The sequence below is a fragment of the Diorhabda sublineata genome, chromosome 6 (assembly GCF_026230105.1).
Source record: "Diorhabda sublineata isolate icDioSubl1.1 chromosome 6, icDioSubl1.1, whole genome shotgun sequence".
Lineage (NCBI taxonomy): Eukaryota > Metazoa > Arthropoda > Insecta > Coleoptera > Chrysomelidae > Diorhabda > Diorhabda sublineata.
Genome location: NC_079479.1, coordinates 31,126,186 through 31,153,332, shown reverse-complemented (window position 1 = coordinate 31,153,332; position 27,147 = coordinate 31,126,186). Strand labels below are relative to the sequence as shown.

Sequence of the window (27,147 nt, the reverse complement as noted above, 5' to 3'; positions counted from 1 at the left end):
GTTATCTGGTCTTGTCATAATATTTGGTTATCTTCATCGATTGTGGTTCATTGGAGTTCACAAAAACACCAACACATAACATATATAAATACATGTTCCAGCAATTTGTTATCTAACGGAGTCTAAAGGTTATGGAAAAAAGATTGGATGTAAATTTGTAAAAACAACATGAATCCAAAAACATAACATGAAAAGAACAAGAAAAGTTTAGATAAACAAGCCGCATTTATTCTTTTATCTTTATTAGATAGAGACTTCGTGTAAATTTTTTTGAATCATTGACCTATCATTTATTGGGTGTATCAGGGATGTCGTATAAAGTCTTCTGTTTTACCGATCTAGTGGTATTTATTTTTTCGAATATTCTATTTTTGCAACCCCCATTATAACTTGTCTTTTTTCTACCCTTTTGATTGAAAACCCCAAACGAGTGTAGTGGAACAATAAATCTTGATAAATCTCGTTTTTGTTCGATAAATTAAGTCTTCTTCTTGTAAGAAATCAATGCACTTTAGTACACTATTGTCTATTCGTGTTTTTGTAAGAGCTTACGAATTGTACTGAAACTGTACTTTCAGGGATGCTCGTAAAAGCTTTCGTGGCTCGAAATGAACTGACACAGAAAAAGGCATTGGGATCATACATAATTCGACCTTGTTAGGGTCAGGTATAAATTTAAGGGTAGAAACTATTCTACTGCATATCATATATTAACTGGAGGCCTGAAATCAAAAAGATTCATCGAGAAAAACCTATAAATACGTCTAAGAAGTGACAAATTAAAAAAATTTAGATGAATAATTTTGAATTTATTAATTTAAGTAATGTTGCACTCTATTTTGGGTTGCATAATGATCTTCATCTTCAAAGCTTATTGTGACAAGTATATATCTCGTCATTGGACACGATGTCGTCAACGTACATTTTCCGTATGGTTGATTTTACACAGTATACCAAAATTACATCCAAGCTGCTCGTGTGTTAATTGTTGATGAGCGATGCGAACTGTACTGTCGAGTTTCTTAGCAGCAACCATCAGCCTGTTTTTATTTAGTTTCTTGCAATGAAACGATACACCAAGCATTCCCTTAGGTATTTCTATATTTTCACATATTCTGTCCACTGAATTGAATGTAGAAAACACTTCGGTGGGAAAACTGTATGTCTCCTGCTTGTATCTTGTCGAAATGGTCTTAGGTTGCGCTGGTTTTGTGAGATATTGGCCTAACTTGTAGAATTTGTCGACGAGGAATGTTACGATGTGAATTTCATGTTGTATGGTATTTGTTTGGAAGCCATTTACAGTAAAGATTTTCAGGGAATTTGTAGAAATCGGGGAATTTTTCATCGATAAGTGATATAATATTTGTATCTGAAAGGCGTTCTTCTAACCAGTATAAAAGCTAGACTGGATTCAATCCTGGACGAGTTTGCTCCTTTCTGATAGTGAAATATTGGATAGTGCAGTTTAAAGAAGTTACTTCAATTGATTGTTCATCAAGTTTTTCCATGAAGAAAGTGGTTCAGCGCTGCTTCATAACTATGGATGGAATATGGGACCATCACTTCACAACTGAGACACAAAAATAAGAAGAAAAGGAAAAGCCAGCGTCAGATAAGGTAATATCATAACATTGTGCTATGGACAATTTCCATTCACTTTTTCAAGTGAATGGAAAGCAATCTTTGGTTAAATAAATCAAAGAAAATCGTTTGCTTTCTTGGATTATTTCTTCAAAATTGGAAAAATGCCTTGGTAGTCAGTTAACTACTAACAATAAAGAATTTGTTAATTTTAAGGAATGATGGGCATTAAAAATGAGTGGAATTGAAAGTAAGTCATGCTGAAAAATAAAACTTTTTTTCTTGTTGGTACTGCTCCTTCTAGGACCCCTTCATAACAATTTTTTCTAAAATGGATGAAAAACAGCAGTTTCCAACTTTTTATTCCCCATTTTATGTATACAAAACTATATATTTGGTGAATTGGATTGATTTAGTTTTTCGATTGAGTGAATTGCGGGTCCACTAATATTAAACTACCTTGTATCTATATTTTCTTACCTTTGCTGATATTGCTGAAGATATTTGTACAGTGGTGCGTAATTTCATCCACCTTTGATTCGATTTCGTTCTGCAAGATAAAAAAATACGAAATAATTTCGAAGTAATGATGATATTTTCGATTTCCACAATGCAGAAGGTATCTCAAACATCCATATAAATATACCTAATAGTTTTTCAGTATAGACAACAGTTACACACTTACGACAAAAGACAAACTTACAAGTTTAGAGACTTTTAGAGATCTGAGTCGAATATTGAAAAGTTGTGACTCTGTTTACAAAAATAATTGAATGTTGTTTCGTGAGTTGTATTTTGCATTTTTGTTCTAGCTAATACTAAGATCTATTTCTTGCCAACAACTTTGCAATAACATATTTAGTAACGTGGATTAAATATAGTTATCATCCAGCATCTCTATAGATAATTATTTCAAACAAACTTCTCTAATAACATGTGAGAGGACTAATTAACAAAGTGTTGTTACGTTCTATGTTAATAATTGAGAATGGAAATGAATTTATTTCGTATTATTAGTTCAAATTGTAGGGTAATTGAAGCTGTTATTCAATTTATTCCGAAATTGAAAGCTTTATTGAATATCATTAGGATTAAATAAGTAATTATAAGGAATGAAACACGTAATTGAAAAAGATAAATGGCATTAAGTAGTGACGGGATTAAATCATTTTCTAATATAGCTACACTTACTGGACCATTATATGAATGTGCCTGAATTAAGAGGGAAGGTATTAATCATCCAGTCGAAATACGGACAGTTCACAAAAAGGGGAAACTCGCAATAATACTCTCAACTGTAATGTTGAGATTTATGAGAGTTTCTATTTACAGTAGATGATTTGAATTTTATTCATATTTCGTATAAAAAGTTACCGTTGTTTTGGAGAGATATCGTCGGTACAATGTTCAGTAGCTATTTTATAAACATATATTTATGAAATTTCCTATCAATATACCAGATGCAAAAGAAATATTCCTCCAAATTACTTGACTTTAAAATATTCAGCTTTCGATAATGACTATCGGTAAATTGGTTAATCTTATATTTTTTGTGAATTTCATATTTCGTTCTATATTCAATTTTCGGTTGAAACTTGATGGATAACACACGATCGCAGAGATAGTAGCTCAGCTCAATGAATCTAGATCTAGAAACTTCTACATTGAAAAGGAGATTGAGAAAATCTGGCAGTAAAGAAACCTCTTTTTGAGACATGGACGCATGGAGAGTGAAAAAGAGAGTGTAATTCTTTTGAGGAAAGGTAACTATAATCAAATATTAAAGGATAATGTAGTACATTCTGCCAGCGTCTGATCAGCAGAAAATGCGTGACAAAAATCGTAAGCATTCTTCGAAGCTACGCAAAGAGTATTAATTTGGCTGTTACAGTCCCCGGACCCCAACCCGATTGAGTTGTGGGAAGTGAGAAAGTAATGTGCTACTTCCACTTCATATCTTTGGAATATCCTAAAAAACGAATGAAACCGAATAGTATTGATGCTTTTTTTCAGATTCAGCATCTAAATAAATTCGATCGATCATGAAATAGAAGATTTCTATTCATATTATGATAATATTTCAAGGAAATCAAAGTTGTTGGTGATTTCAAGATATATTAGTATGTACTTTACAACCAGGCACGACTAATTTGTATTACTAGTCTATGCTATAAAACTACCTATTCTCATGCAAAATACAACTTCTAAATCTACCCTAAACACAATGCTTGACATTAATTTCATGGGTTTTGTGGAAATATTCTTGGTAATTAGTACAATTGCTAGCACTTTAAAAGTCCTTAAAAAATAATCGTTATGTCAAAAGAACCGTTTAGCTATAATATGTGCTAATTAGAGCACTTTTTAAACATGTTTCACCATGAACGTACATGATTTAATAATATACTTCTAGTTACTTGAAATAAAATCGGTATAAAGATGGAACTTCGTTCCAAATTGTAATAGAAGTTCGTATTATTAGCACGTGTATCATATTTGACGAACAGAATCCTGGATTCTGTTGGGAGAGTGGATTCTAATCAAGAAATGCCAATAGCATAATATATAACATGCAAATGACCTATCACAAGTAATGCGAATACGTCAAAAATGTCCATTTTTTCTAGGAAAAGTCTTGAAATAATGTATCACATTTGCTTTTTATAACTAAAATATGGAATAACTGAAATTATTTGTTAAGATGCTTATTAGGAATTTTTGTTGCCAGCAATTTACTAGGGTGATGGAAATATTTACAATGTGATAACTCAACATGAAATTTTAGTTTTGGTTGACCATTATGGTAAATTTTAATACTGCATATATATAAACTATTTCATTTTCACCTTATAAAGTGTAGTGGTGTTAATTTTACTGTTTAACTAATTCCTTATAAAAACTTTCTGCTTCTTTCTATCTTCGCTTTGATCCATGACTTTTCCTTCTTTTTTCTCGTTGCTCGTGGTTTTCCTTATTTCGTTTTTCCTGGAATTTTTCTTTTCCCAAACACAGCACGGTGCTCTACATTCTTTATAGATGACCCTATCATTCCAGTTATTTCCTTTCAATAAATTCTTAAGTGTGCTCAACATTTTTATCATTTTTATTTACTTCATTCACTTTTCCAATCTGTTGCTTCAATTTTACGCTTGTCCGTCTTGGTCAAGACCCAAGATTGACAGTCATATGTAAGAATTAGCCTAGAAATTGCTTTTATACACTTTAATTTTTGTTTCAATGGAGATTTCTTTCTTGTTCATGAACCCGTTGCTTAATACATACATTATTTGTCTTTTCTTTTCAATTATTTTATTCTAAATCCCGCCTTAATCTTTTCTCCAACATTATTCCAATGTATTGAAAGATACTAAATTCCATAAGTTTCTTCTAGACCCCGATTCCAATTTGGTTCCAGTTGTTCAAATCTTATTGCAGATCCTTTGGGTTCTTTGCTATGATCATTATATTATATGTATGCTCCTAAAGATTCAGGATCTAATATTATCGTTCGTAAGACTATATTGAAAACTTTCTCCTTGTCTAGGGGTGCAATGTATACTGATTTGGATCTTTTCTACAAATGACTTTTTTTAACATTAAAAAGAATATGCAAACGCTTTTCTATGAAAATATTCTTAGTATTAATAATCCAATATTTAAATCGTTTTCTGTTGAAATTTTTTACGAACCTCGATGGATATCGACTCAAAAACATCGTTTTTTGAATAAATTTTGTAGACATTAATATATTTAGGGTAGTTTACGAACAATCACAACATCAAAAAGAAAAAAGTGTAAGAATGTAAGTTCTACGTAGAAACGTCTGAAATTTAGACCATCAAAAAAAAAACAAAAAATAAAAACACGACATAGTTAAAAACGAGAGGACCAATCAACTGTAGAAATATAGTAATTAAATTTACAAAATTATATTGTTATTCAGAACCTCTTGATCTTTCGCAGCGAATGGTAGTAGGCCATGACAGCCCGCAAATTTTTCCAACTTTGTGTAGCTTGTTTGGTCGATTCTCTCCTGTCTCGGTGCGCAGTCGACTGGTAATTTCTGAAAAGATTCTAGAACTAATTTCTAACAAATCGAATGAAGCATATTTACAGCGAACGATATATTATCAGATTGCTCAATCAACAAGTTGTTTGAAGAATATAACTAACTGTAAACTGAAAAAAAAAACATAATCTACATAAAGTAACAGCATATGGGAAATTTGTTTTTGGGAAGACACTCATCTTTCATAACAAGTTCAGCGTGGCCCATAACTTGGAATATAAACAGGAGATATTAAAATTTAACATTTTTCAGTCTTTAAATTTTAAATTTTCTATTAGAATTTCCTACATAAACTTAAGTGAATCGCCTTTAAACTTTATGACTTCCTCGAATATATATGTATGATACATTTTTCAATTAAGTTGGAATTTCTGGAACCCATGGCGATATTCATACTCATATATTCATAAATTTTACCTTCAGTCTCTGAAGACGATAACTTGGTAATCGAAACGCGCATCAGACAGTGTTGGTACAGTGGTGGTGTTAACAGTGTATTCAGTATACATTTTCCAATATCCATTTATTTTTTTATTGTTTATTTTGTGTGAAAAATATGTAGTCTAAGTTACCTACCACGATCGGTCATTTGACCGGTAGGACGATTTATATATTTACGTAATAGTTTCCCTCCAAGACTGCCAAAACTATTTTATCAGATAAGTGCCTTCCAGAAAACGATGTACAACACTTCCAGGTGTTTACAGTTCTCGCTCGCCTATGGGATTAGACGTGTTTCATTTTCTTCCGTATTTTTAATTTTTCAGTTGAATATTTGTCCCTTAAACGTCAAGACGATATCGGTGCATAATGTTCTGAAGATGAAATCGTGGAAAATGACAATACGGAAAATTATTATGAAGCCGACTCGAACTCCGATGAGAACGAAGAGAATATTTCGAACATAGACGATGAAAGAGAAAGAGATTTTTAACTAGTTCCGATAGTGAGATTGAGGAAGAGGTTAGTGAAGTTAGCGATAGATGCAACTGTTTGACAGGAAGTAAGAATAGGGTATAATCCTGGTACAGCACCTGGTCATAAAATTTATGGGAAAACTGGATACAGATGAAGCTAGGACGACATAATTACCGTTTGTTCCCAAGAAAGGTAATTTTACTATTCTTGATGTCCTTTCTCTCTGTATCTTTTTTTGTTAATTTTATTCCATATTTTCTTATGTTGTATTTCATAAATAAAATGAGAAAAATTGATAGATACTTTCTAATTATAAATATTGTGAATTAAATAGGTCATCCTCTCAGCATTGACATTTATTTATCATTAATTTAGGTCAATCCTTATCTCTATCCTCAGTTTTCAGCTGAAAGCTCGATTCTTTCATCGTTTATCAGCTCCGGAAAATGCGTATTGATGTAAAATTGAAAACATTGTTTTCCTTTTCATATTAAGTAACATTAGTATCTATGTAACTCGCTAACAGTGGGACCTATTGATATATCGTGTAACCCAGACTGATTACCAGTCAGGTTACATAGACGAGGTGCCCGGCTGTCTACTTTAGTTCCTCGTAATAGCGACAGTGTCCATTGATAATACCAGTACTACCCTTAGCTCGTCTTTGCTTGATAAAAGAAGTTTCTGATGACAATACCAATAACTGTTTTTCATTCGTTCTTGCTTAATATAAGGACTTTTTGGTTATAATACCCATAACTGTCCTTAGGTCGTCTTTGCTTAATAGAATGAATTTCTGGGTTCTGGGTCCATATTTTCGATTACCTTCTGTTTTCCCACAATTTTAAGATCATGCCTTGATGAGAAACTTATGAAATGTGTTGGTCCTACGAAAACAGTTGTCCTCCCACCTTTCTCCGCTTGTTCATTCCTGTTGATGGCTTTTCGGGAAACCTATAAAAGGTTCAGTCACTATTAAAGGAGATGTCCTACCTTTCTTCGTCAGGTAATCTGCTTGTTCATTGCTGTGCCCTTCGATATGACAGACTCACATCAAAGTGACTTTGTCGATTGCTCCCAATGAGTTTGAAGACTACGTGCACTTAAATTAATTTTACAACAGTCAAATATTTGGAGGCTTCTTCTGTTGCCTAATAGAATAAATATCTTTACATTACGAATAGCATATGTTACTTCCTGGAAAATTGAAATTCTGAGACCCCTGGAATAACGTCCTCTTCCCAATTTTTGATCTTGATACCTGTAGAATTTTTATTTTTACTATATAATTTTTTATAACTACATCCTTTCTACTATTTCATATTCTTTTTATTGTTTCTATTTCGTCTGTTTCCCAAATTACATTTACGATTTAAACTTTTTAGTGTTTAATCTTCTAGTAATAAAACTGACCATTTAAAGTGTGCCATTAAACAGTTTGAATCATGGAAACGGTTAAAAAAACCTCTAACAATAATTTCTGAAATATATTGGAAATCTCAAGGGTATTGCTTATCTTAATGAGGGTCGTCGGCAAATATTGATTCGTAAGCTTACTATCTCGCAGAATTCGTTCTAGCGAACAAGCTGAAGTCGAGCTATTTGTGCCAAAAAAAAAATGTAATTAAATCTTAATTAGTTTCTTATGAAGATCTGAACAGAAGTCGATCGATGTGCTCCTATTAATCGTAGGTGACATTCAAGGACTAATTTCTCGTCGCTTAAAATTAGTTGTATTAAACTAATAATCGATGCTGTGCATGAACTACTTACGGTTCAAGTATCAATTTTTCATGAGAAGGGTTTCAGAGGGAACCCTCCAGAGTATCAGAGAATCAGCGTACATAAAGAGAAAGGAATAGACGATTGTCAAAAATGTGTGGCAACACTGGAACGAACGTTAAAATAATTTCAGAACTGTGAGACCGATAGACGCGATGATTTTTCTAAATTGTCGGTTGTGGAGATAATTTCACCGACATGATAATGTTTGGGGGAGAGCTTTCTCATTGGAAGATCAACGGACTCTCTGATACAAACAAGAAATATAAAATATATTCTCAAGGTTTTGAATCCTTGTACTCCGATGTGTTCCCCAAAGTCTATTATACGTAATAGAATGCATTTTATGTTTTCTTTTCAAATAAATGAGATGGCAAAATATTATTTTTTCATTTACGAGATATGTCTAATAAAAAAACGATACTGGTGGTATGAAATATTCTATTTTGAAATTATGTATATTTATTTATAATCACCCTCAATATGTACCCCTTCTCTATCCCTACATCGCTCCATGCGAATCTTCCATTGTTTGAAAAAGTGCAGGAAGTCCTTTTCGGTTAGGTTCTTGAAGAATTGTGTCGCTTTAACGACGAGAACGTAAATCATCTTCTTAGTCATTTTGAACCCTTAAACCACTCGAGCATTCATTGTCATATACTAGTTTCAATGAAAAAATTTAAAAATTTCAGTTGCAGTATTGCAGTTTCGTGTGAAATTTCAAATATATTTTGACGTCGATCATTTTTTCCATTAAACCAAAAAAAGCAGCCTCTATAGGTACAAACGAATGCTAGAGCTACACTGATTTTTTCACAGAAACGGTAGACAGGCTTCAAGTTAAACAACTGACAGTCCCTAACCTTTGGCGCTTGCGTACTTTTTCTACAACAGCGCTCGTTATTTAATAACCATACCTCGTATTATTTCAGAAGTCTAGCTACAAATTTCCAGCTAGTTATTGTGGCTACGGCGAGGAAAATTTTCTCACCATGGAAAATAGTTAATATTTGGTAGATAGCGAGGATGGGATGTAAGACAGGTGCCTGTATGCTCTTGTCCAAAGAGATCTGAAAGTTAATATTGAAAAACTAAATTTTGTTGCTACGTCCTTAATGACCTCCTGAAAATCATTTCTAGCATCAAATTTAGCGTTCATCTGTTATAAATATAATGGAATATTAGACCACAAAGTTAATATTTTCTTTCAACTTTATACGAATTGAGTGGTGGCTATTAAAAAATGCAACGATGTGAAATTTGGAATGTATTCGAATAGCCCAACAGTTTAATTATTATGATGCTATATAAGATAAAGCCTAATATGAATTGAGCTTCCCATATGTCAGACAGGTATCATGTTTCAACAATGACGTGAATGGAGAGTTAAACAAAAGCATATAAATTATTTAGGGAAGTAGGCAATACAGTACATCATCCTATTCCAATTGTTTCCTATTTACAGAACGAGATCTGACAACTAATACTTATGATATAAAACTTATTTGTTATAAAATTATTCGATGATAACATATCAAAGTAATTTCCTCTCAACTAATACACCGATTTTTAAGCTGTTTTCTCAGGCGTTATAGCAATTCCGAAAGTTTTTCACCGGATACTCAAGAAGCATTCTCGTCGTAGATGTTTGGATAACCTTTATCGATTGAAACACATTTATTTTACTACGTTATTGATTCTAAAGCCAAGAGTAAGTCTCAGAGAAATAGATCCGCTGAATAAGGTGGCTTTGGTAACATGGAATATCTTCTGGAAGCTAAAAACTGCATCACTCTCAATGCGCAATGGCAGGGTGCATTGTCATGATGCATCACCCAATTTTTCACGGTATATGAGCCTACCTTATTGACCTTTTTTCGAAGGCTATCATCTGTTCATTGAAATAGCATATACATCTTGGGACATATTTTTTAAATATTTTATTTGTTTATAACTTATTTGGCATTCATTGCCATTTTAACCAATATTAAGTAATCAGGTATATTCTTACAAATTCATTATATCAAAATTATTAACCCTTTCAGTACAGCCAACTTGAGGAAATTATTCAAACCCATTTGTTCATTACAAGGTAAGCAGTAACATTGTGTGGGAACTCTGATTCACGCAGGCAAGTGTATGCTTTTTCAGTGAATAGAAATATATTTTGTAATATAATATTTGAATCATAGTCTGTCTAAGTTGAACGAACCCTTTATAGAAGACCTTACGGATGTCAAAGAAGCAGATAAATGTCGTTTTCACTTTCTTATGAGAACTTATTTTGGTCTTGAAATATTTGGTGATAACCACTTAGGACTCTAGCGCATCATTTCAGGTCGAACTGAAAAAAAAACAGTTTACATCAACGATCGAGCAGCGTAGAATCATTTTCTGCATATTTCTCGCTTCTGTGATTGCCATTTGATGTTGTCTTTAACATTTTTCAGGTACATACACACACAAGAGGGCAAAAAATCAGTCTGATCACTTGATTGTACACCTTGGCAGATTGTCGATCAGTTATTTTTATAAATAAATGCAGTAATCGGTGAATTTTTTCTTCTGTATACAGCTTACTACATCTAATAAAGACCCTTAATTTGTTTGTTATGATGTTTACAATGTTTTGACGTGGCTTCAAGAAGTGATCATAATTTCAAGTACCCACTTTTAAGTGGAGAAATTGAGTTAGTTTTGCGTTTGTTTTATAAAGTTTCGTCAGTATTTAGAGTATAATTCTGTCAAAATTAATCGAGAAATATTCTTTCTCAACGGATATATCATATTATTTTCCTTTATAGACATAGTAGTGAGTTTCTCTAGTTATTACTATGAATTTGGTCTAACTATTACTCAGAATTAGTTAAAACGATGAATGTTCGACGAAGATGTTATCCTACCTTTGACTTGGGCTTCTGCAGTCGGATTCATTCGCATTAGAACTGTCATCTTCTTCTCGACTAGTATTTTGCGATTTCGGCGATTGTAACGGTGTATTAGCGTCGTCCGAACTGCCTTCGTCCACCATGGTATTGGCCACCATCAAATGTTGTCCACTACTTGTTGTATGACAACCACCACCTTCGACGCCGTTGCCACTCCCATGGTGGCTTCCGACGCCGCTGGCCGCCGTCACAGATCCAATACCACTCGATAGATCAATCTGTAACGATCAAATTTGAATAAAAATATGAGGAAGTGAAGTATAACGGGACTAAATGGATGATAGTAGATAATACGGAGATGATAACTGTTACCAAAAAAATTTCCAAACTAGATTTAGTAATCCATAATTAAGCTACAGTTAAAAACGATGGTATGATATAGTCTATCAAATTTTCATCTTAATTCAGTGTATGAGTAGAACCAACCAATAATTTGATTTTCAAATGAAATTTGAAATTTATTTTGCTTCTTTCTAATTCTACATCAAACAACCACACTTATGGTGTCACTATGATCAGTTACCCTAATTTTTTACATGTTACAACCATTCTTCAATAATTTTAACCTTATCATATCGTTACTATCCAGGACAATAAATTTTAACTTTATTCAATAGCGGATTTTTCAGCTAATTATTAGAAAGTTAATGTTCCTGTGAAACTAACTTTCGTTTTCATTTTCTCAATATACTTTTTCAACTCTGTCATCATCAGCATCATCACTCTTAAACATTTATTTCAATTCCACTATTTTGGATAGTGTTAATGCCTTTACATAATTCTTCACTCTGTTGTGTCAGTTTTTAATACATTTCTAATTTCTTTAGCTATCATAGTATAAAGATGAATCAAGAGCGTTTCCTGTTTAAGAAATTGCAATTTTCATCACAGCCTTTTGTACATGTTTCGATGATTCAATCGAAGAATGAACTGACTTCGAAAAAAACTTGTATCCAATTTCCTCATTTCTCACTATCAGAAGTTTTTCTTAGTGAAATTGAGTTTTTCAACACCTTATTCAACTAAATCCGATATATTGTTCGTTTAGATGGAATGTTGTAATCAATTTTTCACACCATTTGATCAAGTTATCTTTTGATGACAATACTTAATAAAATACGAATATTTGACGAATATGTTAAAGGTGAAATATTCAACGACATCACATGCATTCATTAACTTAATTTTTGAATGAAAGAGAATGTATTGAGCTTTTATATTAATCTTCAAAATATCACTAATAGATGGCGGAACAAAATATATTGAATATTTATAATTTCACTAAAAGATGACAATTGAAGACGGCAAGAAGACATTGTATAAATTAAGGATATTGGTATTTACGAATTTTGATGGTCAACAAATAAGTGGTAAAATCCTCAAGGATTTATCAAATAAATGTATCTAACACAACTGTACAATACAGTATTGAGAATGGGTTATTTTCTGCCTCTGTGGAAGGTAGTTCCATAACAGGAAAACCTACTGAAAAGGCTACATTGCACAGATTAATTACCTGTCATGCCAAAACTACTAGAAACATCACTGAAATAAGAAATAGAACTGATTCTAAAAGCTAGCGAAACATGCCTACATTAAACAACTCTATTGAGTTACAGAAAAGTTTTCCAAAATTTTGAAAGTAAGATTGCTGTTCAGCTGCCTTTTTAGATATCGTCCAAAGGTTTGCTACCACTATCTTCTAAAAAAAATGAACCTTTTGAATAACTTTTTCTTTATCCTAAAATCCTACCTGCAAACTAGACCATTCAAGATCACAATAATGTCAGACGTTTCACATACAACAACGTATCTACCACATAACTTCTCAAACTAGAAGATAAAAAATATAATTAATTATTATAATTATAATTATTTTGATGCTATATTATGAGGCACTGCATCCTACTCAAAAATAGTAATTCTAGAAAGATTGTAGTCAAAAATATAGTTCGAAAGCTTAGAATGCATCTGCTATGCGACCTGCTTTACAGATTTAGCGGTTATCCTGTAATTAAACTATAGGCTAGTTCCAGCTTGTCAAAGAACTATCCTTGGTACAGTGACGATTCTGCGCTATACAGATTACGTGTTCCAAAAGAGAGGTTACCGTTATACAAACGATTCTGTTTAGTGTTCCAACTGACTTGATTACATACCGTTTGCGAGACGGTTTTCGGATATTTGCTTGATAGTAAGTAGGTTTGTTCCAGCCTGTTAATCTGGACTGGACTGGACAGAAATATCATTTAAACGCTTCTGATAACAATTCATACAGCGGATTGGAGCAAGTCTTATATTATTTTTCAGTGAAAGCAAATTATATATTTGAATTTTATATATAGCCAATTAAAATGAATTTTAAAATAATCTGAACGATTCATAAAATCCAATCAGATATAAATAATTAGTTCGTCTTAAAGACTTCTATAAATATCGACATTTTTATGTTGATATCAATCAGGATTCGGCAATTGTTAGGTGTGAAGGGGCAATCTTGTAGTAATGGGAGAATATTATCGTAAATTGCGAAATTCTATTATCGTACTCAGAATGGAAAGGAATTTATTCACATCAGTGACATTTCTATTAATAGAACCATCTGCCAAAGGTGAAAATTTTTCTCCTCTTAATATTTATTTGACAGATTTTCTTTGAAAGGTTATTCAGTAATTAATGGTGCACATTTTACACCTCAATAATTTCATTACGAGTCTACATCTATCCGTAAAAATGCACGTTAAACATTGATTTCAACGTAAGAATATTGGTTTATTATTCGATGGTTATTCTGAGTAGGAAATGTATAAACAGTGTTGAATAATTGATGACCATTTTTAGTAACCCTTTTCTTAAGATTATCCCAATAGTCCCTGAAATATAAACAAACCTCTGAGTGACGATTCAGAATTTCGAGTCTAATTATGCCTCCTTATTTTTCTTTAGATACTAGTATTTAGTATTAAAACTAGTTTTTTTGGCCCCGGTATTAGCTTGGGCTGCTTCAATCATTGAAGTTATTGATAAGTTAGTGAAGAGGAAGTTGTTGTCATTATCAGAAACTGGTCATTAACTATTGTTTAACATATGAGAATATAAGATTTTGAACCTAGTAAATTGAAATACAATTAAGAGAAACTTATATTATTTCATTTAATTATATTAAATATAACGTTCCAAATGTCAAAACAATGTTACTAAGTTTTAACACTCCGAGGAGTTATGGGAATAATTTGAATAAGTTTTAGGTGCTTGTTAAAATTTCTAGTTTAAAGTTTAAACATCCTGCTTCATTATACGATTCTAAGCTGGTCGATTGACGAATACCAAATTGTTTGTGACAGACTAAGATATTTTAACGACTACTAGTTGTTAGTTTATTGCTTAGAATTTGTGGAGTTGGAAAAATAATTAGTTTCCACAATCGAAGTAAGCCTGTCTTGTGTTTGTTGTTTTACAACTCAGTTCGACGCCTCATTTATATCTCTCGGTTTCTGTATATATATGGAAGGGCTATTATTAAAATTTCTTAAGCATAAACATTCTGAAATGTAAATTACAGAGCCTTATCCCCGTTACCACACTAATGTAATTGAAAATTCTGAAACGTCTGGTTCTATTTGAATTGTAATAGTCAGGAACTGTATTTATTCCTATAAAATCTGGGGTCATGGAACCAGACAAATCAGTGATAATCCATTCATTAAATTTCAAAATAAATTTTTATTTCATATTTTCAACCGAAAGTCAAAACAACAAACAAAATAATAGTCAGTAAGTAAGTAATGTTAATTATTATTTTTACGAGCTTACAAGGTTAAAACTTGCAAGTACCGGCTGATTTGTTTCTTAATCTTTAAGTGTTAATTGTTTCTTCGGTATTTATGCTTGCAGTTAGCCCTTTGAGACGTGAGGATATCTTTTGATTTATACTTTTTGGACCAAGAGATATTTTTGGTAAAGGTCTTATACGAATCGTTTTAGTTTTCGTAAATTTAGACATGAGTTTTAACATGGGTAAAAACAAGGAACTATGGGAAGAGACTTATGAATAGAAAACGTTCAGGGAGGTCTCAAAAAACTATTTGATCAGTAACACAGGCGTAGAGATAACAGCTCAGATCATTGAATCTAGATATCGGGTTTTGAGTACTTCTATATTGATAAGAAGATTGAAAGTAGCGGGTCGTTTTTGGGTCAAAGAGAAGCGTGTTTATGCGCAGGTCAAAGAAAGAACGGATGTTGGATCCATGTGTAATCCCGACAGTAGAACACGACAGGCGTGTATTAAGGTTAGAGAGGTTATCAGTATATCAAAGAACGCATTCGCTTTATACTGACTAAAGAGTTATGTATGCGTATGCGCATTCAAATGAACATTTACCAGAAATTATTGACGTGTTTGAAGTAGAATGAGTCAAATCATAATCATGAAGAAAATCTGGATCTGCCACTATAATCCCGAAATGAAAATCAGTCAAGACATCGGAGAATCTGATCCGAAAAATGCAGTTTGTTCCTCCGGAAAGATGATAACGACGGTTTTTTAGGATATTCATGAGATTGTGCTTATGTGCTATGGAAAAGGTGAAACACTAACAACTGCATTTGAAGGAAAAGAAAGTTATTTGCGATCAGGATAACACACCTTTTCACACATCGGTGATGTCTATGACGAATTGCATTTAGTTCACCACCTTTGTATTCACTAGATCTAATTCCTATCGACTTTTTTCTTTTTTCTAATCATAAAGTTTCGCTTGCGGGAAAAAAATCAGCTGACGTGGACGTTATCGTATACGGAAACGATTATTTTCAGAAGAAATGCGGCAACAAGTATTTGGAAGAGTTAAAAAGGATAGAAGATCGCGACCACGTAAAAAAAGACAATGTTAGAGAAAATATGTTTATTTGTTAGGATGGAAACTTATCGAAAAACCCTCGTATTTTTTGTTTTCGCAGTGCTCGCTAGAACCAACAAATATTCATCACTCAATTGTTATCGAGTAACTAAATAAAAGAGAAAGAAATTGTAAAAGTGCAGTAAGCAGCACACGGAAGAATGACAAATAGTGAAACAAAACAAAAACAAAGAAAAATATTGTCAACTTTGAAACCGAGCAGGTAGGAATTCGAATGGAAACTGAATTTCAATAGCGATAAGTGAATTCTAATGTGCGTCTGTGACGGATATTCGTAATTCTCGAAGCTCTGGAAAGCTATACAATTGATGGTACAGGTTTTGAGGTGTAAAATAATTTTTCGAAATAGTTTCTAAAGGAATATTTTTCGGAAATAATTAAAGATATATTTATTTGGTATGTAACGTCATAAAAGAAGGAATAGAACAAACATTTGCTTTGAAAACCAAAATAATAGTCCACCAAGTTTTTAAAACCTAAAATTTTCAATCTGAATTGGACGAATGTCTTTTCCTAATTACGTATACGAGGTCTGGATATTAAATAACGAGAATGCGTGGATAAAGTATGTTGGGTATCTAGATATCATGTATATGTACGTCCCAAAAAACGTTTCTGTCACTATTTAGTCACTAGTATTTGTGCAGTGGCGGTTTGGAACGAAAGTGTTTTTTTCTCGTACCGAAAACCATGTGTGACGAAAAACAGGAGCAGCGTTCAATCTCAAATTTATCGTTAAATTGAAAAAAACTCCGACTGAGTGCTATAAATTGTTGCAAGAGGCCTGTGGGGACAATTCTATATCTTGTGCGCGTGTTGTTGGGTGGTGTAAGCGCTTTAGTAAGTGCCGAGAGAACACTAAAGATAACCAGCGTCCAGGTCGCCCTATGACTATTTCAACTCCGGAAACAGTAACCAAAACTAACCAAATTGTGTGTGCAGATCGTCGAATGAGCATCTGGATGATTGCCGATGCTGTAAACGTCGATAAAGAGACGGTTAGAAAAATTTTACACGAGGAATTACACATGTGCGAAGTTAGTGCCAAAAAATCTGACTCCAACCTTCTAACCTTCCTTGAAAGGTTAGAGAAAGATTTGCTTTGAAAGAAATCCGATTTGAGTTGATAGAAGCGGTAAAGGAAAAAACGGCAGAGCTTCTAAAGGTCTTCACCAAAGAAGACTTCCAGCACTGCTTCGATCAATGGAAAAAAACGTATGGAAAGGTCTGTGGAGGGGAGTATATTGAAGGGGAGCATTAAACTGTTAAATAATTTTCACAATAAAACTTTTTTTCGTAACCAGTCTCGTTATTTAATAGCCAGACCCCGTATGAGAAAGCTGACATTTATATAACTAGCAAAATTATATTGAACAATCCTATAAAGTATTCAAATTTCATAAAAAACATTTAATAATTAATACAAGAAAGTTAACTACACTTCAAAGCGATTCAGGATTTCCACTTAATTCAGGAAGCGACCGAAGAACAAAAAGTTCCGCTCAGCACATTATGCTGAGTAATGGATTTCGAGTTTACCGTAGGGTAAATGAGGAAATGATTATAGCTACAAACTTTCACCTCGAAAATTTCGATCGGAAAGGTGTAGAATTAACATTAACTAATGAGATATACTAGTAACAGATTGTGTAGATATTAATTATTGTTTAGCATTGTTATAACAAAAATAATGGACAATCACATCCTCTTGTGTCTTAAATTCTCATTTAAAGTTGAGTAGCTGGAACATCATTACTATGAAAATAGCTATTCGATGGTAACTAATAAGTAATGTCGGTTTTCATACAATTCAAACTTGTTAAGATTAGTATATATGAAAAATACCTTCTCTAAATAATGTTTTCTTTGTTTATTGACGAGTTTATTCTATTGATCATTTCATTGTGTTTACCAGTGTTGCATATACCAAGTTTTTAAGATATTCCCAAAAAAATCTATTCTACTTAATTCAGGGGAAGGTGGTGGTCATAAAACCTTCCTGATCAATCCACCTATTGGGAGAAATTAAGATGATTTCTTACATTATTTAGAAAGTTGGGAAGGGCTCCATCGTGCATGAACCACATGTCTCTGCGAATGCTCAGAGGAATATCATATAACATTGTTGGGAAATCATTTTGGAAAAATGGACCTACTAAATAATTACCCACTATTCCTGCCTACACATTGACACAAAAGATTTTCATCCGCCCATAAATGTAAATTATGGTAATTAAAAATACCGTTTTGTGTGAAACCAGCTTAATCAGTAAACAATCAAATATCCATTTGAATATAATTTGGATCCAATGACTTTAACGGTTCATTTTAGGGGTTTAGTTTAACGTCACTGCGTTATAATGCTTTTTCATCGTATTTCTTATTATTACTGTTGCGTAGTTTTTGTTTCTGTTTTATTTTCAAGTTCTATTTATTTTTGTATTATCTCATACGTTTCCTGTTCGTTTCACTATATTTTCAAGAACTACTCAGTGTTCTTTCTACCCAAGTAATATTTTATTTATTTCTGAACATTCATATGTAGATAAATTAACTCTACAGTACGTTCAGTGAATACTGCGTCATATTTCACTTTCACCTTACGGAATAGAAGAATTCGAATTGAATACAAACATGAGAGAAACTCTTCTAAAAACTAACCTGGACCCATAAATCAAATTAGAAAAACAGACTCGCTGGCCTAAACCGTTCCTTTGGGAGCAAATGATTAATCCGTCGAGGATAATGGCAGTGTGCAATTCAAGGGGTTACTCTAAGACAAAAAGAGAAAACCAGAAGTTATTCTGGTATTCTCGGCAGTGCTGTCGATGAAATTTTTTCATTTAAAAAAATTAAAACACTATTATCTATTGAAATTTTTATTGTTTTGATTTTTTTTAAGTCAATTTAATACTTGTATTGTTAACACGTTCGCTGCCAGTTAATAATTTCGTGTAAAATGTCAACCTCGTGATATGATTTTAGTTGCCAGACTTGATGCTCTTTTAGTCTTTGAAGAGTTTATAAACGGTTGGTGTTAGCAGAAAATAGAACATTAACCTGATTGTGACACTTCCACCGAGGCATTCGGATAAATAGCCACAAATAAAGCTTAAATACTAATGTACTTGTTTAGCAATTTACTGAAAATAATTGATTTCAATCTTTGTAAAGCAAAATATATTTTGAAATTAAATTATCGAGACTGTCGCATCGACAGTTCAGTATTATAAAATAAATCTGGACCGAATCCATTTTCGTTTTGGGTTTTTTTGCAAACAATTTATTAATAATAAGTCCATAATAACAAAAAACCGAATAAAATAATTTAAATTAAACAAGGAATGAGTTATGAGGTTAGGCGCCAAACATAAACACGATGTCATCTGACACTTATTGTGCAGAAATAAGATGGGGAATGGTATTTCTGTACAGTATTTAATATTGGAAAGCGACAAAAACAACAAAGCAACACACGATACGGCCACAAATTACATGAAAATTTGCTTCACCATTTCCAAACTCTTCTCACATTCCACTAGAATTTTTTCCTCGGGTAAATATGAGATATGCAATTATTGAAATCATATCTTTCAGTATACATGAAATCTTATAATAGAATATTTTGTTGCCTAACATCTCAAATATACTGACATTCCTTGTGGAACGTTAAAATGATTTTGTGAAATGCAGAGGAAGACATCAAGTGGCTCAGTTCTCGCGTTTTATAGAAATGATGGAGTGGGAAATTTAAAACCACTGCATACATTTATCATACTTAATAGGAGACTAAATAGATTACGTCTTGGTAGACTGGAAAGATTGATATCGTTGAAACGCGGAGTAAGGCGGATTTGCGAGTTCTTTCATGTTTTTCTATTGCATTTTCTAATAGCGAAAATTGTTATTTCTCGCAAATAATTACCTATCAAGGAAATACATTATTTAACTTTTAAATCAATTTGATTTTAACTTCATCTAGCGCAATATATCGAATAGTGGCAACTCGTGTTAGAAAAACTAGGCAACATTTCTAACAAAATTTTCGTTTGAAAATTAGGATGCTTCTTCGATATTAAGTCAAAATAAATATTTCAAATTAAATAAATTACAGTGTATTTGAGACAAGAAAATGTTAACTTTCATCAACTTTTGAGAAACAAAAATATTATCATTACTTACAATTTTGCCTCTACGTTATTTCTGTAGAATTTATAGTTTTGCAATCGAAATTAACCGTTTTTTACCCTCAAAAACTCACCCCCTTCGCCTTCAGGATCTCAGATTGCCCGTAATTTTTTACACATTCTCCTCCGATTTTCCAATAGGTTCCATCCTACTATTATTTTCTTTTTGATTTCAAAAATCATCGACCTTGGTCTAAAATGTGGATTTAGTTATTCGAAATCGTTAGAAAAAAATCCAAGTTGTCACATATTTTCAAATAGTTGTTTGATATATTTCGCCTTTGGAAAATAATATTTTTCTTTTTGGATGAGCTTGAGCTTTAACGTAAAGTAGCATGATATCTACCCATTTTACCGTAAACTTTTTATTTTTTTAAAACTTATTAAAAGGACGGATCAGCTTAGAATTCAAACTTTAATGTGCTTCAGTGAAACATTTCCGACTTCACCCTCAAGTTCAAATTAAACAAACATTTAGACTAAGGGGCAATTATGAGACGCTTGACTTAATTTAAAGGGAACTTTAAATTTAAATCTTCCTTGAAATGTATTATGAAACCGGCCGCTACGTAGCTTAGTCACCAACTTACAACAGTTTTTTCTACAATCATATTTGGTGATGGGTTACCTTTAGGTTTTAATCCTTTAGCTATTTACTTGGATTGTAACCAACCGTGTATTACACGTTGCGCTGGACTGAATACAGCGAACTTTCTTGGTTAAATCATCGTTATCGAAAAAGTGCGCTGAGCTGATATTTTATTTCAGATGAATAATGATATTATGATAATAATTACTGAAGTTGGCATTTCCTTTGTGGTCTTTTTATTAAGCTATTCTAAGAGGCGAAGTATAAAAAAATTTACTGTTGAATAAGTAATAGAAGATAGAAGTTGTAATAGAATAAAAGCTGAATCAAGTCCAAAAACAAAACTGTTATAGGGTCTATTTGAAACAAAACTTGGATAAGGAAACTATTAATATTTTATGGAGGATCGTATTTTATTAAACGATAACAGTTTCCGTGAAGAATCTCGTGCACATATCTAATTTCTAATCCTGTTATGAAACTTGTAATGCACGAGATCTTTTAGAGGAGTCTCAACTTTGGTAATGAGAAAAGTTTCTTCACGCTTACTTGTGGATTCTTTTGAAACTCCATTAATTTCTGATATTGAAAAATTATATCTATTTTCTATCAGAATTGTTGACTGACAATTTCCTCTTCATAAAAACAATCTAGATTTATAAAAAACGTTCATATTTTTGGGTTTTTCTTCTAAACTATCCTAAATTATCGGTCATAAATACTTTGTATGGTTGTCGCGTATTAAATTATTTCAACTATACAATTATCCAATTCCTTTTGATATTAGATACCTTATGCCAGTGGATTACTGTTATAGATGTTGCTGGATACGCATCGGCGTTTCTAAGATCGACCCAATAAATTATCTTTGCATGTTTAGACAAAACATTAAACTATTAAAGATGTGTTTTACAGTCAGATATAGTAAATTGTTAGGATATAGCAGACTGCAATCTGCAATCGATTCTGCATGAATATTTAGTAGTGAGAAAGATGTTCCAGATGGATTCCGCAGCCAGCTGCCATAGTTCACGTCAGACAACTGTTCACTATATCATCAAATTGTTGCTAGTGCCACATTTGAATAGTATTATCACATTCCAGAATCTGTCTCTAGTTTTCCACAAATAAACAAGAAATTACTTCTATAAAATCGTCACGACATAATGTAGACAGATTATGAAAGAACTGGTAAACAATAGGCGCGTTCGCCAAATTTTCGCATCGATTAACATGGGAGGGAGGGAGAGACAGAGAAATGCTTTATTGTCAAAAAATTGTTACAATTTGTAGATAAAAGCTTGTGAAAACTAAAAAACAAACATAAAAATAACTAAATAAAGAAATAACAATTGAAATAAATTTTCAATATTCAGAAGAAAACAACAAAATTATAGGTTATAGGTATTAGACCAGTATGCAGTATACTCGGAATTAAATATTATCATTAAAATAGAGTCGAAGACACTTTTCAGTAAATATTATCTCAAATTATTGCGAAATGCGGGAAAATATGATATCGATTTGATTTGAATTGGCAAGTGATTGTGCATTTTTTGAATTGTAAAATATTGAGCAATTAACTAATTCGGAACGTGGAGTAGGTAGGTAAATGTCGTGCTCCGCGTTCCTAAGTGGATAGCCGTGCAACGACCTTTCTAAAATTGGAGAAACGACCAGGAACCAGAGAAGGAGCCAAGACCGTCTTCACGATCTATATCGAATATCTGTTTTTGGTAACTATCACATATATTTTCACGATAGTGTGAAACTAGATGACTAGGTACTTTCATATCCAATTTTTTGTTCTCATACACTTACATTCATCCAATGAAACTTTTACTGTTGGATATACCTTATTTAAACATGCCAACTGTACATAGAATCAATTATTTTTTAATAAAATCATTGAAAAGTCAAGTAAAGTAGACGCGTCCAATAAAAAACAAAGCATAACTTTAATTAAAAAGTTAAAATCAGCTCTCACGATTCTTTGTCAGTTAATTTCAACCTCATTTACCATATTACGTTGGATAACCCCATAGTATCACTTTAAAGCTTTCTTGGGATTATACTAAACCATCCGATTAATGTGAATCTTATACGTTTTCGTGAGAATTATGAGTACCGTAATTTCACGGACAGATTCCAATTAACTTTGTTGTGAGTTCAACATTTACTCATTTATTTAGGTATTTATATGTACTCAGGTCAATCAAATATAAACAAGCCTTTTTACAGAAAAAACAGCTACATTGGTGTGGTGATTTGTTCATTCCGTTATCGTAGAAGAAAGATGTATAAATTTTGTCCATGGGTACTGTTTACTTCCAAGTGTATATTTTAGAAGTCCAAACATATGCAAATCGTATGGTAATAAGTCTGGACTATGAGTTAGACGGTCAAGTATTTTCTAGTTTATTTTCATCAGGTTGTTCTTCCATGCAGCTATTTGTGGAACCTGTTATCGTGGATAGAATAATCTTGTTTTCTGCGTCAATACTGAAGCTTAACTTGAACCAAGAAATAACAGTAATAGATAGCTCTAGCATCCGTACAGGAAATCTACCAATAGAACACTTCAACGTTCCCAAAACAGCGAGTCAAACACTTTTCATGTATACAATCGAGAGTTGATTTTCACTGGAAATCCTTCACCTTTATTAATTCATTGATAGTTTTTAGTAGTTTACTTTCAAGTACTTCCTCGAGAAGTTCAAACATGTGAAAATTACACGGTAATAAATTTGAACTTTAAGATTGATGAATAAGGATGAATAAGAATTGTCCAGTTCATTTACATCGATTTTTGCTGCTTGTGAAGGCTGGAGTTGCCATGAAAGAGCACCAACTGGTGGATGGAATAATTTCGTTGATATTGAAGTTTATTTTGATCTCCTCTTAAATAATAGATTTGACAACCGAGAAATCTGTTACTAGGATATACGTATAATCTCAAAAACAGTGACCAACACTTCTTACGCAGACAAGTGAAATTTTAATTCAGCAACTATATGAACCAACTGAAGCCTAATTGCTTTATGACTGTTTTAATGCTTCCAAATATAACACTAAGTTCCTAAGAAATTTGAGTTACTTTTAAGCGTTATTCAAATTCCATAAGTTTACGAACACGTGTAATGTTTTCATTGGACACATTCTTGCCAGGGAGATGCGCAACATGTTCACGACCCTGTTTGAATCAGTTGCAGTAAACCTTCACTCTTGGCCATGAAAGGGTTGTTTCTTCGAATTAGATAAGTGATCTGTGGTAAATTAGGCTGGATTCACGTTATCACATGCAAGAAACTCCATAAGTATGTTCAAAAAGTACGTTTACAATCACACACAAATACCCGCTACTAGAGGCTCGTTTATACTTGACTGACCCTCGTATAAATTGATATCTTGTATTATGAGTCGAATGAACTGAAAGATACACTGTTTGATATAAAATTAATGGTTTCCAAAAGATGTTTATTGACATTTTTATTATTGAAACTTTTATTTACTTCAAGTTTTACATCCTATCGTTTTACCTAAGAATTCATGTCAGATAATGATAACACATACCCATTAATGATAAATTCCACGCAACTTAAAACAACTTATAATTAGCTTCTATCAACTTTTATATTCCCATTCAAAGGAAAGTTGATAAGTTTGGCAATGTCTCTTGATTATATACCACAGGCTATAGCCATTCACTCTCGAGCCGATCGACGGCGCCAATTTGGAGTCATCCATTGACTACGGTTACCGTGGAAACGATCACGATTCTCGAAAATATGTTGTTTTCATATCGAAAAAGTCGACAATGTCTACGTCGGTAAAATCGTTCTTGATCTTGTGCAGGTCTTGTCATTTTAAGATTTCGCACAAGTCGTGATTTTTTATTATATTTTATGAATTATGAAGTAAAACACCTCGTGTGAATGACAAAAAATCTCAAATTAAATTTTTATTCTTTAGAGTACAACTCTGCTTGATTGGAAATAAATTTTTAAAATAATTTTAATTTTGAAGAATTAAGTATTTGAAAATGTTTAAAAAACTTCGAATCAACATTCGAATTCCTTTACCCAAATCATTATTAAATTACATTTTTTTAATAAGCTTTCATCATTTTTACATGTATGTTTGTGTAGTTCTATATTTCATGAATACGCACAGTACTCATACCAAATTAAGAAATGAAAAATAATGTTTACTCCTCGTATAAAATATCTAACAAACCGTCAGTCCACGTGGACTATCATCTCCACTGTTTACCAATAAAAACATCGAATCGTAAACATAAATGCATTTCTATTGGCCGAAGTGCATGTACACAATTTCTTTGAAATATTCCTGCAGATTTTAACGTCGCTTGGTAAAATTTATTTACTTCATGAATTCCTTTAAATAAATAGAAATATGGGCGTTTTTCAGACCATGGGCGAATGAAGACAATGAAATTGCACGGTGTAGTGAGGATAAAGACAGGTATGAATAAAAATTTAGATATACAAACACATCAAATTATTTTAAATATATTCGAATGTTCAAAAAAGGAAAATATTCAGCAATCTGATAATGCAGTAGACCGCCAAAAGCTTTGGAAAAACTGTTTTGAACATGTTATCAAAGATCATCATAATTCTATCAAATGATGACTCTCGTTCAGACAATTTTGACTACCGTTATTATTTATAAAGATACTTTGGAATCGAAATATTTTTTTTTGTTTTACTTGCAAAGAACTTATTTTCCTTTATGGTTTTTGCTTTGAAATGTCGTTTTCCAGAAAAAAAAACGTTTGGATGAAGTACTAAAAGGGCTCAGTTCACGACTGGTACCCTGTTTAAACCAAACTCCCTTACAGGCAGATACATTTTACTCGTCTATTTATGTTTTATTTTTTAATATTCAGTTGTAGTAAGTTGTAATAACGTTTTTTCCAAGTTCCAAGTAGGACTACTATTAAGTGCATCTGTCTAAATAACAGCCGTTCAATTTATAATGATTCGATTGCCTTTTAACGAATACTTTCTTGTGTTTATAAAAATAATAAATTTATGAAATGAGACATCTACGCCTATGGTAGATAGATCAAACAAAATTGTCGGCAAGGGTTTTTATAATCTGCAATTGAAATTTGAAGAACTATAACTGACTTTCATAATTTTTAATTATCTTGATTGATACTATTTGGACCCTTTGCATGATGAGCTAGTCCTGGACTTACAATCTCGAGAAGCAACCATCAACATATCTTTACATATTGAAGACAGGTATAAACTAGTAAATGGAACTAAAAAGCAAGAAAATTGTGTGTGTCAGCTCCGACGCACGACTGGAGTTTACTCCTTAAGTTCGATAGTCTAACCAGACGCAAAAAGAGTTTATTTAACTTGAAAAAGATTGATACTGTATAAAAGGGTAAATTTGTTAATTAATGAAAATAATATACATATATAAATATATATTTATTCAATTTATTCATTTCATATACATTTATTATAACTAATCGACGAAATATTTTACATTAAACTTTTTACAATAGTCAATAATCTCGATAATTCATATTGGGTTGATTATCTAATTTTATGTGTTGTTTTCAAATATATATTTATATGAACTACATCGATAATTATTGAAATATTTAATAAATACAAATTGCACATGCTCATACATATAATACATGAATTATAACGTACCTTGCAACCACGTGTTTGTTAGATGTTCCGGCAATATCATCTACACCTCTTTCTGCCATAGTTATTTGAAAATATTTTCAGTTCACTTTAACGGAACACAATGATAAAAATTAAAACGTCACAATAACAATATTAATCATTGACATTTATAATAAAAACAGCAATATAAGTATGTTGACACTGACAAATTAGAAAGTTGCGCATCATAGGGTGCGCTCCAAAAACGTAACGAGGTCATTCATCGATAGATTTTACTCCTCACATTTTTCTCATACCGGGCCCCTTATATATGCAAATCGATTCTTAAGGAGTAAACTCCAAAAATACAGTTTAAAAGCACAGAAAAATAAATCATAGTTATAAAAACTGAAATTTAGTCTTTTAGCCAAAAATTAAACTGAACTATTATGAAAGTGTTGAGTGCTTCCTATAACATTTTGAAACTTTGA

The 27,147-nt window shown here is 32.3% G+C and overlaps 1 protein-coding gene across 1 annotated transcript in view; it reads right to left on the bottom strand.

Annotated features, from left to right (window-relative positions):
• LOC130445433 (uncharacterized) overlaps window positions 1-27,147 on the bottom strand; it is a 137,847-nt gene that overhangs the window by 22,762 nt on the left and 87,938 nt on the right. Inside the window, exons 3-4 of the mRNA XM_056781041.1 lie at window positions 11,257-11,519; window positions 2,065-2,134 (exon numbers count right to left, since the gene is read on the bottom strand). Coding sequence (XP_056637019.1) covers window positions 2,065-2,134; window positions 11,257-11,519 — 333 coding nt within the window. The remainder of the gene's footprint in view (window positions 1-2,064; window positions 2,135-11,256; window positions 11,520-27,147) is intronic.